The 16798-nt window shown below is 45.7% G+C and overlaps 1 protein-coding gene across 1 annotated transcript in view; it reads right to left on the reverse strand.

The window, feature by feature from the left end:
• The window catches only part of PRR5L (proline rich 5 like), a 67768-nt gene that overhangs the window by 17420 nt on the left and 33550 nt on the right, over positions 1–16798 (reverse strand). The window contains exons 4-5 of the mRNA XM_054585895.1: positions 13143–13191; positions 2124–2181 (exon numbers count right to left, since the gene is read on the reverse strand). Coding sequence (XP_054441870.1) covers positions 2124–2181; positions 13143–13191 — 107 coding nt within the window. The remainder of the gene's footprint in view (positions 1–2123; positions 2182–13142; positions 13192–16798) is intronic.

Raw genomic sequence — 16798 nt, forward strand, 5'->3', positions numbered from 1 at the left:
CACCTGTCCTGGAACCTGGGTCAAATTGCTGGCTGCAAACTTCAGAGAGTAATGGAGGTTTTGGAACATGTTCAGAAAAGAACATCAGACAGACACAGACTAACAAAACAGGGTAGCCCCGGGGAAGAAAGAGTTAAAGAAAGGAAGTGGGGTCACCTGCACAAACAGCCCACAAGTCAAGAGCTTAGCTCTCTGCATAGGGGAAGAGTTTGGACAGAAGGTTTTCTCTTTGGAAACCTCTCCTCTAATGGACCATGGGGGTTTAGATCGCCAGAGGTATGGAGAAGAGGTACAAGAAACTTCTTTAAAGTCAAGATCAACAAAGCTCTGAAACCGAGGACTGAGAGTCATGTGACATATCCCACAAACGAGCAACACATGGGTAGGAGCTGCCTCTGCCCTTTCTGCGGCTGTAAGGCCAGGTGCAAGCAACCAGTGAAGTTGACTCAGCGATAGGATGGATCCTATCCGTCATTTCCCAACGATATTTTATACCAAGGGAATCTTGTTATCCAAACGAAACCTTCCCAGGAGTTGGAACACATAAAATAAAGTAGACCTCTTTTGGCTGAGAGTATGAAAAGCCCTTCAAGGTTCCCCTCATGCCCCTTTGCTGTGCAGAAAGGACCCTGACACCGGACCCTAGGACCGGGGGCCCCAGAGAGCACACCCAGGCCCAGTGCTCTTGGCCACTCTGGCGCAGAGGCACAGACCTCTGTTCGCCCATCTAGTGCCATTTCTGAGGTTTCGCTCTGAATGTATCTGCTGAGTGTCCCTGGGATGAGAGACAGGTAACTTTTGCAGGGCCCTCAGATCTCTGGTTTTGCTCAGTATCTTTTTCATAGAGCTGGTATTTTTCCATATTTACAGAGCATGTAATAACTCCCCAAATGACTTACAGACAAAGAATGTGGCCAGAGCCCATGCTTCTTTTCCCTCTTTCCTGGGCGGTCACCTTCTACACATGTGAACTAGACTGCCACTGAAATGCAAAAGGCCCACTAAATTCTCGTCAAAGCAAGTTGCTTATGAATAACGCCTTAGGTTAGCAGGCATTTACAAGGGTGAAGAGTCTCAGCGTAGAGAGATCCAAAGGAAACCAGGCTACAGGTTCAGTCAACTCTCACATAGAGGCGAATTCCTAACCTCTCTTCTTCCAAAGGTTTGGTGAGCACTTACTATGTGCCAGACACTGTATTGTCCAGTGTCAGCTCCTCATTCTTCTTCTCACTTTGTCTTTCTAGCAGACACTTCACTAGACGCCACTCTCTTTGTCAGAGAATAAGGGAAAATGGGAGATGGTCTAATGCCTGATATGTCTGGATCTAGAAGTTTGTCCTACAGAGAGAGGTCTCTAGACTGGAGTAGGAAATAAAAAAAAAAAGAAGAAGGAGGAACCAGCTTGTGTATCCACTATGTGCTGGGTAAGGTGCTACACTAGTCATGAGCTTTATCCTCCCTATAATCTCTACCCCTATTTTATCATTTTAAAGATAATAAAAACCAAGGCTCAGAGAAATTGTAAACTTGCCAGAAGTCACCCAAGACATAGGTGGCAGCAAGATCAGGACCCAAACACGTGGGAGCTGACAGTGGTCCCTGGTGATGTCAGGGGGTTGACTGATTCTTGCCTCTGGACTCCTCTTCCAATTCCATCCTGTCCTTTCAGATGGGCTCTAAAAACCTTTTAAAGCCAGAAAGTTTTCCTTTGCCTATCAAATCATACCCCTTAAGTGGGTGTCTGCTTAACCTGATGTTTCCCAAATGGATAGGCCTCCGGTCACATATGATGACAAGAAATATGACAGAGGCTGATAGGAAATAGCCTGGATCAGAAGAGAGAAAACAGCATGACAGGTACAGATCCTGAGAAAACCCCCCTTAAACGAGGTCTCCAAAGAGATCACCCCAAGGCCACTTTGTTTTTCAAAACACTGCTCTAGCTTTGCGTTGCCCTGAGTGGCTGACTCAAATGGAAATGCTGCCGCCTAGCTGGAGACGCAACGGCCGGGGCGCATCACTCACTCGGAGCCTGCCGCTTTTGAACAGAAGCGCTCCAGCTGTCCAAACATCAAAGGCTGAGTCACGGGGACCCCGCTCTATGAGGGCAGCCTTGTACTTGCCTTCGCACAGCTTAATCTTCTCCTCCACAAACAACAGTCCTTTTGCAAGAAGCTGGTTCTGCCAAAAGAGAACAAAGAACACAAGAGTTGAGCTACTTTGCAGCGTGACAAACTTATTCCACTTCCAGGGGGCGAGGGCACAGCGTTCTGGGTGCTTGTGAGCTCATTGCACCTCCAAGTTTCAGAAGCTTTTTGTCCCCACGTGGAAGGCCAAGGCTTCAGGAGAAGACAGTGAGACATCCCATAGCAAAAGAGTGAGATGAGAGCCAAACCCCACCTCCATCCCCGTCCCCCCAACAACGGCAGGCCGCAAGCTTGGCTGAATTCTATGGATGGACATGGACACCCAATGTCCTTCAACTCCTTAATCTAAACTCAGAAAAAAAGAACATTGAGGCAATGGGAAATTATGCAGAAACAATAGATTTTTCAAAAGATAAATTCAGGGTCCCTCATGCAGGCATGAAAGAGGCTGCATGCAAATCTTAAGCAGCAGAGTATGTATCTGTCAATGGGTATGTACATGGGAAAGTTGTGGAAAGGCAGTAAGAGTTAATCCTTTTGCAATTGCAACTAACAATACTTAACATTCTGTGTATATCAGAGGGTTCATATCCTTCGTCTCATTTATTTCCATCCCTGCCAATAATCCTGTCAGGTTGGTGCCATTACCCTCACTTTCCTGGTGCTTGCAGTAAAGACTTACCCACAGGAGACAGAGCTGGTCTTCCTGGCTTCAGAAGCTGTGTTCTTTCCACTCCCCTTTGCTGCCTTCCAGCATGGCTTCCCACCCAGACCCCTTCCTTCCCTCAAAAGGCTCCATTTGGTCTTGTAAGAGAGAGAACATCCTCTCTGCAAGTCACGGAAGCTCAGACAGCAACAGTGGGCTGGTGCCTCTCCTTTTGGGGTGGGAAGAGGTGCCCAAGATGATGTGTATCCTACAGCAAAACTTAATGCATTTCTTAATATTCTGCTTTATAAAATCCTGAAGCCCCGTTTCAGTGAGGGCATGAATGGCAGAGTGGAAAGAGCTGTGTATCACACAGGAGTTCGAGTCCCAGCTCTGCCACATTCTAACTGTGTGATCTTGGCTTTAATTTCCCTAAGTCTTAAGTCCTCATTTATAAAATGGTATCATACCAGGCGAGAATTAATCATTACAGACAGACAGACACACACACACACACACACACACACACACACACGGGGTTTTATGTCCTTAGTAATCAGTGGTGGGTAGTGATGATAATAGTCACTCTCTCAGCCCAACTATCTCCACAAAAGGAAAGTAAAGAGAGTATAATAAATAGACCTACATAAAAAAATATCAAAATGTTTTATCAAAGGCACTATCACCTTTGTGACTAAGATACATAAATAAAATTTCACAGGTTCTACTAAAGTTCACAATATACAGCCTAATTTAAAAAACTGGTCACCAGTTAGTTTTGAGATTGCAGATGAAACCCTAAATCAAAGTGATTTACAAAAAGAATTACGGAAAGGAAAGGTAATTAAGATAAAACTGTAACCGTGTCTCTACCTTGCAGCCAAGCAAATGAATTCCAGCAGCTTCTGGGTCAGAAAGCAAGAAAACACCACAGCACCACATTTAGACTATCAAAATCAAGACTTAGTGACAGAGGGTCCTTAAATCTGTTGACATGTACTTCATTTGATAAAAACCACATTGTACCTTGAGGAATAAATTTTTTATAACGGCCTATGTTCTCCCTCCTTTTTTTCCAGTTTTTCCCCCTTCAGGAAGACATTTGGGGAAAAAAGGTTTTTCTAAGGAAAAGAAAGTATTTGTGTACCATAGAGAGCAGAAAAGAAAAGATCCCTTTAAAAATTCTCATGATACACAGCATGGAAATTCTATAGCTTAGACCAAAATAAGAGTAACAAAAACTTGGGGTTCAAAGAACCTTAAAGATCATCTAAGTCTTTCTTCTCTCTCTGCAGTGCTGTGGTCAAATCCAAGGGCCACACATGATTTTGATGATATTTGAGTGGGCCCATTTCCCAGGGAGCTAAAGCACCTTTCAAAAGCACCTTGAACATGCTTAGACTCCTGGAATTGTGTAGAGTTTGTTTATTTCACAGTTGAATAAACTGAGACTAGAAGTAGACTAGAAGTAGGCCCTCCATCTTTTATAGATGGAGCACGTGCTATTAGAGAAGATCTTTTGGGTCAGATTAGCCCACAGCCCTGCCGCCTACCCAGTGGAGCCCTGCCCCATTGTGCATGCTCCCTCTTAGCAGATTGGCCTGGTTCCTGCCCTCTACCCCGCCTGGTCTCAAACTGAGCCGATAATCTCTCCTGGGAATCTGCAGTCACCAGGCCCATGCCCCCATGGGTCCCAAATTCCTAAGGGCCCCACGCTTGGGGTTTAATGTTCTGCAGTTGCCATCTGCACTTCTTAATATTTTTACCTTTGACTTTATGTTTTGAAAGTGAAGTCTGATGGGGCAATGGAGCATGCACAGGGGGCCTAGGGCCTCAGCTCACTCGTGGACATCCCTCCTAAGACCTCCCCAGTAGGGATTTTTAGGTGCCTGCTCCCCACCTCCTAGAGTCTGGCCCAGCAGGAGTCATCCTACCCATGAGGTAGTGACAGGGTCATGTGGCGGGGGCCCAGATACTGGTGGGTGTAGAGTCGGGGTTGGTGCTGTCCTCCCTGACCAAGACAGGGAGCTCCCTGGCGCATGTGCTGGTGACTCAGCAGGGGGCTCTTGACCCCCCCCTGATCTATGGACCCAGGGTGCAGAGGAGACAGTCTCTTGGGGGGGGGGGTCACCTCTTCACAGGCCTATGGGAAGCAGCCACATTTTCATTTCGCACTGGGCCCTACAAGTTACGAAGCCTGTCTGCTGGCCACTTCACCTAATGACAGGCCAAGGGACATCTGGAGGGCTTAAGGAGGCTGAGACCTAAAAAAAAAAAAAAAAAAAAAAGAAAAGAAAAGCAGCCCTGACTCAGACCTCTATCTTGCATTGTTTGTCTTTTTACGCATCGGTTCTCCCCAGATCTCACTTCACAGTATTCCCAGCCCCTGACTCTGGAAGGCGCCGGGCAGTGTTTGCTGTGGGGCAGCAGTGATGGGGCTCAGGAAGAACCAGCTCTTTCCTCTTGTCCTGTTCCCTGCCTGACGGCACCAAACCCACACTTCTCCAGCCTGAAGGCTTCAAGCCAAAGCATGGGCACATTAAGTAGCAGCCACCTAGGAAATGATTTGGGACCTGGAACTGGGCCCGTTGTTACTTGATGCATCCCTCCGCCCCATAAATGAACTTGGACATGGGATACACAAGACTTTAATGAAGTGGCAGACAGGCCCGGAAATGAAAAACAGCTGACATATCTAAGGCATCGAAAAATGGGCTGCCAATGAAAAAATGAAGTTCCGCTAGGAAGAATGCACAAACCAAAGAGGTCTGGGGAAAGGCGCTCAAAACCATCCAGTCTTCAGTGGTTGGGAATGACCCAGCCCACCCTGGATAATCACAGAGGGTGGACAGGAGGACGCAGGGGAGGGCAGCGAAGAGGGCAGGTGGCTGCAGTGCGGGCGCTTGTCAACAGGGCGCCTCTGGTCACACAGACAGCTCCGCAAATCAGCCACAGGGACTCAAGAAAACAGGGAACCAACAACACTAAGGGGCAGGGAGACTGATGCTACCCTCATCTTCCCAGAAGAAAGAACTTTACATACAGTAGAAATTCTATGAATTCTAAGGCTGCCAGCCCTCCAACACGTCTAATGCTTTAGCGGTGATGATGATAATGATAACAGGTAGAATGATAAGAGTTATTTACTGGTTTTTACTCTTTGCCAGCCACTGTAGTATACCCTATTCATGCATGTTTCATTTACCTTTGCCACAATCCTATTCCCTTTTAACAGATGAAGAAACTGAGGCCCAAGGAAGCAACTAGCACACGCAAGACCAGAATTTGCACCCTGGTTGGCCTGGATGCAAAGCCTATGCTTTTTCCCCCAATATGTATTTCTGATTTACTTTAGCAATGACAATATAAAAAATACTGAGGTACGAATAGCCATCATTGGTTGACTACTCACTGCGTAGCAAGCACTTTGCATAGGTCATCTCATCCAGTAACTACAGCAACCTTTAAAGTAAGTAGCAGGATTACAACTAGATTACTACTAAGAAAACCGAGGCTCAGAGAGGTTAAGTCACTTGCCTGCAGTCACATAGCCAATAAGGTTTCTAGTAAGCACTGGAATGATTGAAATCCAGACCATATTTTGCAGTGTATAATGATTACATACCATGGGTATAATAATCCCATGTATAATGCGCACAAAAACATGGGTGTGCATTATACACAGCAAAATACAGTACCTGGCAGAGGGGCTGGTGCTTTTAGCCATGACACTCTCTTGCCCCGTCCATGAGAGAAGTTTCTGAGGCCCTTGCCCACAAGGGAAAGTAGCAGAGATCCATTTCAGGGTCACAGATCCTGGAGGCGGTTGGCTTGACAATCTCCAGCCATGTGACTAGGTTCTACCACAAAGCGCCCATCTAGCTGGGTCACCTCTGCCGCTATCAGCTTCTCAGCTTCCCCCTCTCCAGGGCGTTCATCGCCACCATCCACAGGTGATGTCTAACAAGGTGAATACCTGGCTCCCGGGTAGATTTGATTCCCACATAAGATGTTCTTTCCTACCCCAGAGGGGGCTGACAGGGTGCCACGGTGCCAACCGAGAACTTGTATTAACCAACGATTCCACGCTAGGCATTTGTTTCCGGGAACATCAATGACTACAAAAGTTCCTGTTGTTGACCAGTGATGGAAATCGCGGGCCGCCTCCATTTTTTTCCCCCGGGGTGACTTTGAAAGCACAGCCATCATCTCTAACGATGCCTACATTTCCTGTGAACTCTCATGCCTTCCTAGGTAAGACACAAAAAGTCTTATAAACACAACTCACCCCCAGGCACAGAGAGTCCCTAGTAAATCAGTTCTGCTGTGTGTGTGGGTGTGATGAGACCAGAGAGAAATCCCCAGATGGAGAATGAAGAAGATTAACAACTTAGTACTAATGCTAATAATTCACTCAGCATCTTGTCAGTGGTTATTAAAAGGTGAACATGAGCTTTTTAAAAAGTTATTTTACAAGGAAGTAGGAAAACAGTCCATGTCTGTTTTGCGGGACCGCTCCCCCCCCCCCCACTCCCCAAAAAACACGGAAATTTCTCTTCTCTGGAGTTTTTAGGGGATGTCTTAAGGGCGTTTTAATGAAGTATAATCCAAATTCTTTTCATCTGAAGCCAGGTGGCCTGGGTTTGATCTTTGCTCTATGTTTTACTAATTGTATGATCTTGGATAATCTTCCTTCTCTGAGGTTCAGTTGCAAACTAGTAACAAAATCTTCCCCATCAACTGTAAGGAGAAATAAATAACTTAGCACAGGAGAGAAACCTGGAGCAGTTCTCAGACTTGAGTGTGCATCAGAATCATCATGGACTTGCTAAAACAGACTTCTGGGCCCCACCCCCACAGTTTCTGAGTCAGTCAGTCTAAGGTGGCACCTGAGAATTTGCTTTTCCAATGCTTTCCCAGGTGATGCTGAAGATGCTGGTCCAGGGGCCTCACTTTGAGAACCACCAGCTGAGAACAATGCTGGGCACATAAATCTCAAAGGCGTTAGCCATTGTTACTAATATCATTATTTTTGTCCTCTTTGTAGCTTTTAAACATAGTCTCGGAGAAAGTTGTTCCATCTAACCAATATTTCTCAGCCCTTCCAATAACTCTCAGTCTTTACTTCTCATGGTCCCTGAATTGCTGAATGTTCCCACTTATTTGAACAGCTTATTTCCGGGGTCCATTCCTGCCTCCCGCCCCGCCCCCACACCCTCGCCCACGTTGGCTCCTGATATCCTTGCTTAGTCCATAGAAAATCACCCAATTTCACACGTAATGGGTTCCTGAAAACATGTACTCATGTGGAACAAGATGCTTATAGGATATAAGAAGGCGTTCTGTTCCCATAAAGCTAAAGAGATTATAAAATCCCTAATTAACCTCATATTTGAAGCTCATCTTTGGGTGATGTATTTTCAGCACTTTGTACCTACATGTTCCTTCTTTAACAATTGAATGTGCAATAACTTCAGTCCAATGAGGCTAAAGATTCGCCATTTCAGCATGCCTATTGATTTTCATCTTCATCTCATTTATATGAAGCCCTATGGTTATCAATTCCAAGATCCGTCTTTCCATTTATCTTCATAATATTTGAGAAGGGTATAATAAAAATATAGAAATAATAGCATAAAACTAAAGTAACTGCCAAGGAGATTAAGTAGAATAAAGCTGCTGAAAGGAAACCACTGCCCAGTGGGCAGCCCCCCCCCCCGCCGTACCCTGACTGGCACCACCCTATTCTCCCCCAATAATGCCTTTCTCCCAAGTACTGGCCAAATCCCAAATGCAACCTCTAGCGACCTTCTCACCTTTCTTGTCTTCTCCCTGGAGTCCAGCTCCTCTTGTTCAAAGCCCTTTTATCTACCAGCCCCAACTGTACCTTCAAAGCAGAGTATGTGTGAATTGTCCCTTACTACCCTTTATCCACCTAATCATCTCCTTTTCCACTTTGGAAATTCCACTTATTTTAGGAGCCTTCCCAGATCAATCAAAGAAGAGCTAAAAAGCTCTTCCTCCCTATTTAAGGTGGGCTTGAAAATCACCAAAGAATTTTCCCCACTCTTACTATATCTCTCTACCCAACTTACTATAGATTCCTTCAAGTTCCATCTTTGTCCCTACAAAATATATTCATTCCGGGCCTGTTTCTAGACTCTTGCTATTTATTCAGATCTTCAGTTAACGCTACACTGTGTGTTACCTGTGTGGACGCGTCCTTATCTCTGCACTGTCTTCACTATCAAAGGCCATGGTGACAGGAACCCTGGGTCCCCTCCTCTGGCTTTCTGCCATGTGCCATGAGCCCAGTGAATCTTCCCTGATAATAATGAGCTAAGGAGAAATGGGCCTTCTGGAACTCTGGCAAATGTGAGTAGCAAAGGGAAATATTGATATCAAACATTACCACGACCTATTGGCAATTGTGGTGACTAATTTTCCCTTTTCCTAAGTGCTACCTTGCTCAGAGCCACTAACTATAGATTGAGTTTCTATATCAAGCAAAACTAGCTCCAACCAAAAGCAACTGAACTTTCTTGGCTTGAGGAAAAGCTTGTCACAAACACAATGCAGTCAGCAGATGCAGAAAGACCGAAGTGCAAACCCTCACATCCCCATGGCCTGAACCACCAAGGTACCTAATTACACAGAGCACTTCACATCACCAATTTCCAAAGTTATAAGGAAATGATTATCCCTCAGTGCTGTCGCTAGGATATAGAGTTCCTCTAAGAACCCCCAATTTTCTTTCCGGGCACAATTCAAAACAGACAGAGGAAAAAGGAAACTCAATACCAGAAATGGCAAAGATTCTTCCGGCCGGTGTCTCATAGGAATCTCTGCTGTTGCAGATAGAACGGCCTGTGTTCTCTGCATGCAGACAGGAGATAAGCACTATTTTCCATGTGCCCCTCCCCCGCCCCCATCCCCTTGGAACATTTTCATTATTCTCCACTGAAGATATTCCTTCTGTGAGTCTTTCTTTAAAGCCATAACATGAATGTGTTCACCTTCAAAAGCAGAGCTGCAGAGAAGGCCTTACAAGTGGTGGGTGAAATCAGATTAGGGGTCTAGGAGAAGGCAGACTTCGTAGCTGAACGCAGATGGCCAGGAGGCTACCATCTGATCCTGTTCCACACTGAGAAGCCCCGTGCCAAGCAACCCAGTCATGACTTTCCCCAACAACCACACGCATGGCTTTGGGGTGCTACCTGCCTGCCCCTGGGCTCTGCTTCTCACCTGTCCCAGACCTTCCTCCCACCTCCTTGCCAGAGAAATGAACTTCTGGGAGCCCATCTAGCTTTTTTCTTGAAACTGTATCTGCTAGTTGAACATAAAGGCTGGCCTCTGTAAGCCCTCCCTCCTGGATTTTCCTGCTCACAGGGAGAGTTCTTTGCATGTCTATGGAAACCGCCCATTTTCAAGCAGAGCTGAGCATGGGGCTTTCCAAACCTGAGTTTCCCTTGAACCACCCTCCCAATTTGGCCATAGCCAGGGTTGCCCAGACTATTATTCTTTGTATACTGGATTAAAAATGGACCCGCTTTTAAGGAGCGTGCATGTTTAAAAAGGATACAATAGCAACATCATTTGCCATAAGTAGAGGGCAACTCAGCGGTCAGCTCAACGCAAACAAAATTGTGTTGTAAAATCCTAATTAAACAGTGTCCCCAGCTGAAGACACTAAGGGGGAGGCCTGCTCTCTCTTCCTTAAACAAGGGAAGTCACCAGGCTTGCAGAAGCGTTTGAGACAGTGGCACAAACCAAGGCTCTCCCTGGCACAATCAGAAAAACTAAAGGGAAATGAGGAAGGGAAACACTTTCTAACCACACGGGCTAAGGTTACTTAATGCCACTGCATGGACCACCTAAAATGTCTCATGTGTCAGTGGCGGACAACCCCTCTGTTTCCCCTAAGAAGGTTCACTGACTATCTACTATGTGCCTGGTACTTTCTAAGGGCTGGAGGACCAAACATATTTAAAAGTAAAAAAGGCCCTGTGCTCACATGAAACTTAAAACCCACACTTGAATAAACAGTGTCTAGGATAGCCTCCTCTCCCATCTAGCACCTTACGTGAAGGAAAACCCCAGATTCTAAACTCTGAGAACCAGGGCGCATCCCCCACCCCCAGAGACTCACTAGTCACCAAGCAGTTTCTCTGATTAAGCTCTCAATAGAAAAATGACTTGTGGTTATTAGCTGTTAAGTGTCTGGCATAGTTTGAAAGCAGCAGTAACCGTCCAGCGAACCTCAGGGCCTCCTCAGATAAACAAGGCCCCACCCACATGCCCAGCCCCACCCACCCTAAGGGTTGCCCCCCGAGCCAAAAGGCGACTTGACATTTAAAACCTGATCAAAACCACACCAAACCCTGTCTATTTTAAATGTCAACAAGGAAGGCAGCTGGGGTGGCAGGCTTCTCCAAGACTGATTGAAAAACCACTTCTCTGTAGCTGAATTTAAAAATCAATCATTAGAGGCAGCAAGAGAAGAGAGTTGAGGACAACGCTGACCTTTGAGTCAAGGGCAACTGAAATGGTTCACATTTGTGACTAATTATCTCTTCCTTAATCTTTATGTCCATCTCTCCCAGGGCAGGCGCTTTCTTTCAAGCAGCTGAGACATCTGACCCAGTTGAATTCCAGGCTTCTGGAGGGTCTTGCTGTGTTCCCCTTTAGAGCAGCTGTTTCCCACCGTGTGTGTGTGTGTGTGTGTGTGCGCGCGCATGTGTGTGTAATGACTGACATTGGTTATTCTTATAAAGCACACATAAAAGTTTGTTTCCTGAATCATGAAAAGAAAAAAATAAACAAAAGTATGCCTATGTTGTTTTTAAAACCTAAAACCTCTTTAAACTGTCTTGGAACTACGTTCTCCTTGCATACAGACTACCACCAACCTGAAACCAGGATGTTACGGGTTTTCCTGTTACTTTCTCATTAAAAGAGGTAGATAACACTTTAGAATAACAGATGCACATACAAAAATGTAGTGAATACTTATTACTGTCTTACTTTGTGCTACTCACCGTTCTAAGTGCTTTACAAGTAATAATTTATTTAGTCCTCACGACAACTCTATACAGTTAGGTCCAATGACCCCTGTTTTTACAGAACAGAAAACTAAAACACAGAGAGGTAAAGCTACTTGCTCCAGGTCACACAGCTAGTAAGGGTCTATGGTGGGTGTTGAACCCAGGAAGCCTGGCTCAGAGCCATGCTCTTGACCATTCTCATATGCTGCCCCCCTCATAAACCAAGTGCTGAGGGCTTTACATGTGTTATTTCATATAAACCATACAATGACCTATAAGGCAGGCCATACTTTTATTTCCATTTTACAGACGAGGAAACTGAGGCACAGAGAGGCGAAGCACCTTGCCCAACATCACTGTCAGCCAAAAAGTGGGCATTCTGACTTCATGAAGGTGTCACACAACACCTCTCTCCTTGTGCCTTTGGGTCAAGGTAGGAAGCCAGCTATGCCAGGGGATTAGAAACCATCCTCTATTTGAACCTGGAGCCTTGAACTTACTTGAGCCATAACAATAGTGTTTAGGCAGGATAAATGTTAAATCATCTGATACAATTCTATCTTTAACAGAAAAGACCAAGAGGCTTCTCTACAAGAAATAACTTGGCTAAAGGACATGTAAATTAACCCAATTAAATACATACATAGATGTGGGAGGGAATTTCACTAGAAAAGCAGTTTTCAAAGCTGGGGGTCCCCAGGGGATCCCCCAACCTTCCCACACGGTCAAAACTATTTCCTTAATAACGCCAGACTCCTGTTTACCTTGCATCCTCCATGACTGTACTGTGGAGCTGTCCAGAAACAACACAACAGACAATATCACAATAGACTGAACAGGAAGAAGACAGGAGGGTTCAGCTACCTTCTAAGAAGCCGCATAGGGCAGAAATTTGTAAACACACAAAACAATGCCACTCTTCTATTTTTTATTATGAAAGTGACTTTTCATAAAAATGTTCATGCTAAAATGTAATAGGGCTATTGTTTAAGTGAATGAAGGCATACTGTAAAGCTTCTCAGGTTTAATTTCTAAAATGGTGACGAGAGTAGAGATAATCCAAATGAGTATAATTTTTAAGAGCATAAAGGGATTCTGAGACCAAAAAGCCTGAGAACTACTACCCAAGACTATAATCTCAGTAAGAGCAGGGACCACACTTGCTTCCCAGGGCACAGTAACACGGGATGCATAATTTTGGATGTTTGGAGGAACAAATGCCCAGGTGTGAAGTATCGGCCTTTCCTTGAGGTACACGTTCCCACATGCACAATAATGACAGGTGCTCAGACCCAGCCAGCTTACCTGGAAATAGTCTGTAATGAACGATCCAAGTTCACTCTTCAGCAGCCGCCTGGGGAAAGAGAAACACCGTCAACCAGCCCTTGGAGATACAGCTCCTGCTATCCCGGTCACAGACCGATGACGATGATGGAGTGCTGTCCAATGACAGGGACCAAGGCCAGGCCTCAGAAAGGCGCACTTTCCTTGGCCCTGGTAATACTGCCCTACCCATGTGTTTAGAGAATTGGGGTGATGAAAATCCTACAGGGGGATCCGCTCTCTGCTTCACAAAGACAACCTTCTCACGAAGGCAGCCCCCAGAGACCCGAACTAGCAGAGCTGGTGGCGGCAGGCCAGGGCCTCTGGCTTCGTGTCACACAAACAAACAGAAAACCAAGGAAGAGAAAGACCACCATTTTGCATTTTGCACGCCCCAACATTTGCCAACTTTATGGTGAAAAATGCACTTTTCATGCATTCTTCAACCAAAGAGTATAAAGTATGTGTGTATGGAGGCAGGGGACATTATTACCCCTCCTCTGCAGATACAGAAATTCAGGCTCAGAGAAGCCCCCTCAATAAGTCAGTGGCACAGTTAAGATTCAAATCCAGACCTGAAAGTTCAACATCTTTTCCCACAATCCCTATCCCATCCCCCCCCAAATCGATTGGAGACATTCAACCTGGTGCCATGGTTTGCAGGTACTCACTGCCCATCCCCGAGAGACTGAGGCAGTCCTACAAAGGGACCACAGTGTGTGTGTGTAGAGGGGCCAGGGCTTATTTATCCAAGCAACAGTCAGTGAGCTGCCCTTTCACTACTGGAGACGGGTCCAGCCCAGGTGCACAGATACACACAAGACAGATTTGGTCTCGGCTCTCAAGGAGCTTCCGTTCTAGGGAGAGGGGTGTGGGTGGATAGTATGTTAAGAAACACAATCCCAAGATAAATCCAAAGAGTCTTAAGTGCTAAGAACAAAAATGAAAAATAGGCATATTGGCACCAGATCTCCTTCTCCTCGTGACAATTCATGGGACCCTCCCTACTGCTTTTTCTTTAGTTTGACCCAAACCAGGTGAAGGAACTAAAAACAAGAATAACTGGCTCCCAGGTCCAGTGAGGTCCCTGGGAACACACCCTTCATGACTTCAAATGATTTCATTTACTCATCCCGCCAGCCACGGTTATTAAGGAGCAAAACGCTTCTGACAGCACCTGCTGGGTATTAATTCCCCTCAGAATGCATTCCCGCATGGAGGATAAACAGGAAGTTGCAGAGAGATGGTTTTCTGTGCAGAATACAGACACAGTGAGATTGAGACAGAAGAAAAAGACACCCACAATCTCAATTTCTGTACCAGAAAAATCCCTTGACAGCTGCAAATATGTGCGGAGCAAGAAAAACACCTTCTTCTTCCCAAAACAGAAAATGTGTCTGTGGCAGATACTGCATTCTGAAATCCAATTTAATGGCAAGCCCCTGAAAGGCCTCCCCATCAATAGAACGCAGGGGGTCCCCCCAGATAAGGGCAGGTCTGACAGAGATGGAAGGCTGCATCAGTCACTGGACCAAGAGAAGGTAGGTCATCAGGGTTTTCTAGGCTACAGGCGTCTCTCAGATGAGAAACAGAAACCCAGTAGGCAGCCCCTGACGGAGGCTTTTTGAAACAGGAAGGTGAGGAGGCCGTTTCTGAGGGAAAACACCTGCCAACTGACTCTTCATGGCCATTTGGAAGTCTCCAAGCCCGAGGTGAAGACACTTCATCAAAACGAGGGAAAAAGAGTCCCATTAATGGGCTATTCCGAACAGTTTCCCTGACGGAGCTTAGTACTCACGATGCTGAGGGACAAACGTGATTCTGAGACCAAATGACACGGAAGCCCGAGGAACCTACGCTGGGAAAACACTGTGCTCATGAAGAACACTTCAGGTAAAATGGAAAGAGAAAGAGGTCAGTGGTAGGGTAGGCTTCAAGGTCAAGAACCATGGAGACCCTCCTGGAACAAGGCGGAAGAGGGATCTACCCACGTGTAACAGTCGTTGTCTGGGGCTGGACATGATGACAAACGTGATGACCGTGCAGGGACATTTCAGAGCTGTGTTCCAAGAGGACCATGATGCTGCCCAACTGAGAAATCCAAGAGTGCTCCTCCCCTACCTCTTAGGGACGGCAAAAAGGCTACAGGATGCCGTGAGGGGAAGGCATGGCCCCTCACGGCATAGCCAGGGCTGCGGCAGGCCACGGCCAAGGCAGGAATTCTGCGGCATGTCACAGGACAAAAAAGCTGGAGGTAAGAATCAGCTAATGATGGCGTGGAGGCTAAAGAATGAACTTGATGCAACTGCCCAGACAAAGGCTGAGCAAAAAAGACTCTGAAGTTAGAAGCGGCCATGCCGGGGGTGGCGGGGGGGGGGGTGGCTAGATGGTGATGGATAAGAATAAAGTGGCAGAACACAGAGGGCTTCCACCACACTGATAAGGGAGATCTCCATCCTTCACTGAGAAAGGACCAGACACAGGTGTGGGAATCTGCCTTCTATACTTTAGACGCAGTGAACTATAATTAGATTTGGGAAGAGGACCACACATTTGTCCTTTTACCAAGTCCCCAGCTCAAAACCTTTTCCACTAGGTATCTTCATACAGAATTATCTGAACAGAGTTGACCTTATCTGACCATTTAAGTCAACACTCTCTTGTGCTGGGTGGGCCAATCAGCAAACTCCTCTGTCCCTTACAAAGTTCCGTCTTATTTCTGTCTGAGGGGGCTACGAGTTAGACAAGGTCACTGCATATGAGTACAGAGCTTTCACTGCGGCAAAATACAGAAGTCGACATAAAAGTGCATCACTGAGGAGGTCACAGAAAAATGATGGTTCATCCGGACCACGGGATTCTGTGCAGCAGAGAGAAAACAAAAGGGAATGAAGAAATGCTCTATGTAATACTATGAAAAGATCTAAGTTTCATGAAGTAAAAAGAAAAATGCAAGATGCAGAAGAAGAGAAAAATACACATACACATTTTTATTTACATATTACCAACACAGCCATCTGTTAAAATGGCTCTCACTTGCTGTTCTGTAGCAGCAATGTCATTTGCTTTCCAAGAGGCCCTTGGCATGGAAGTATATAGCACCTTGATTTTTAAACATACACACAACACATATACATTTTAAAAATTATGTATAAATACACTGGGGTTTTGTCTCTTCCTCTCCGTCTACCCAAGTAAGAGGGTGAAAAGGTTGGAGCTGTTGCTGGAAATAAGGGAGGGCAACAGGACCCCACAGTCAACTTTATTCCCTGAAGTTCGGGGGCACTAGCTTCCAGATGCCACACCATGTTCTTATGGACCTTGTGTAAAGGGTCAAGTATCCCCAGCTGCTTTTGCATAAATATTTCTTATATGGGCATAAAGAAGCGTTGAAGACTAGACAAAAAACAATTGTTATGTTATCATCTTTGGGGTGGGGGGGTGCAAATGGGAACTGAGTTTCTGGGGTACCAGAAATGGAGATTCTTCACCATAGAGCTCATGATATCTTTAAAATTTTGTACCCTAAGAACACAATTCTATTCGAAATCATTAAACATTTTTTTTTTTAAATTTAACAATAACTGCCACCAAGATCACCTGGCTGGCTTAAGCAATCATGGGAGCGAGTCCCCATG

The sequence above is a fragment of the Pteronotus mesoamericanus genome, unplaced genomic scaffold (genome assembly GCF_021234165.1).
Source record: "Pteronotus mesoamericanus isolate MK-2021 breed Mesoamerican mustached bat unplaced genomic scaffold, CSHL_Meso_final contig_90, whole genome shotgun sequence".
Classification (NCBI taxonomy): Eukaryota; Metazoa; Chordata; class Mammalia; order Chiroptera; family Mormoopidae; genus Pteronotus; species Pteronotus mesoamericanus.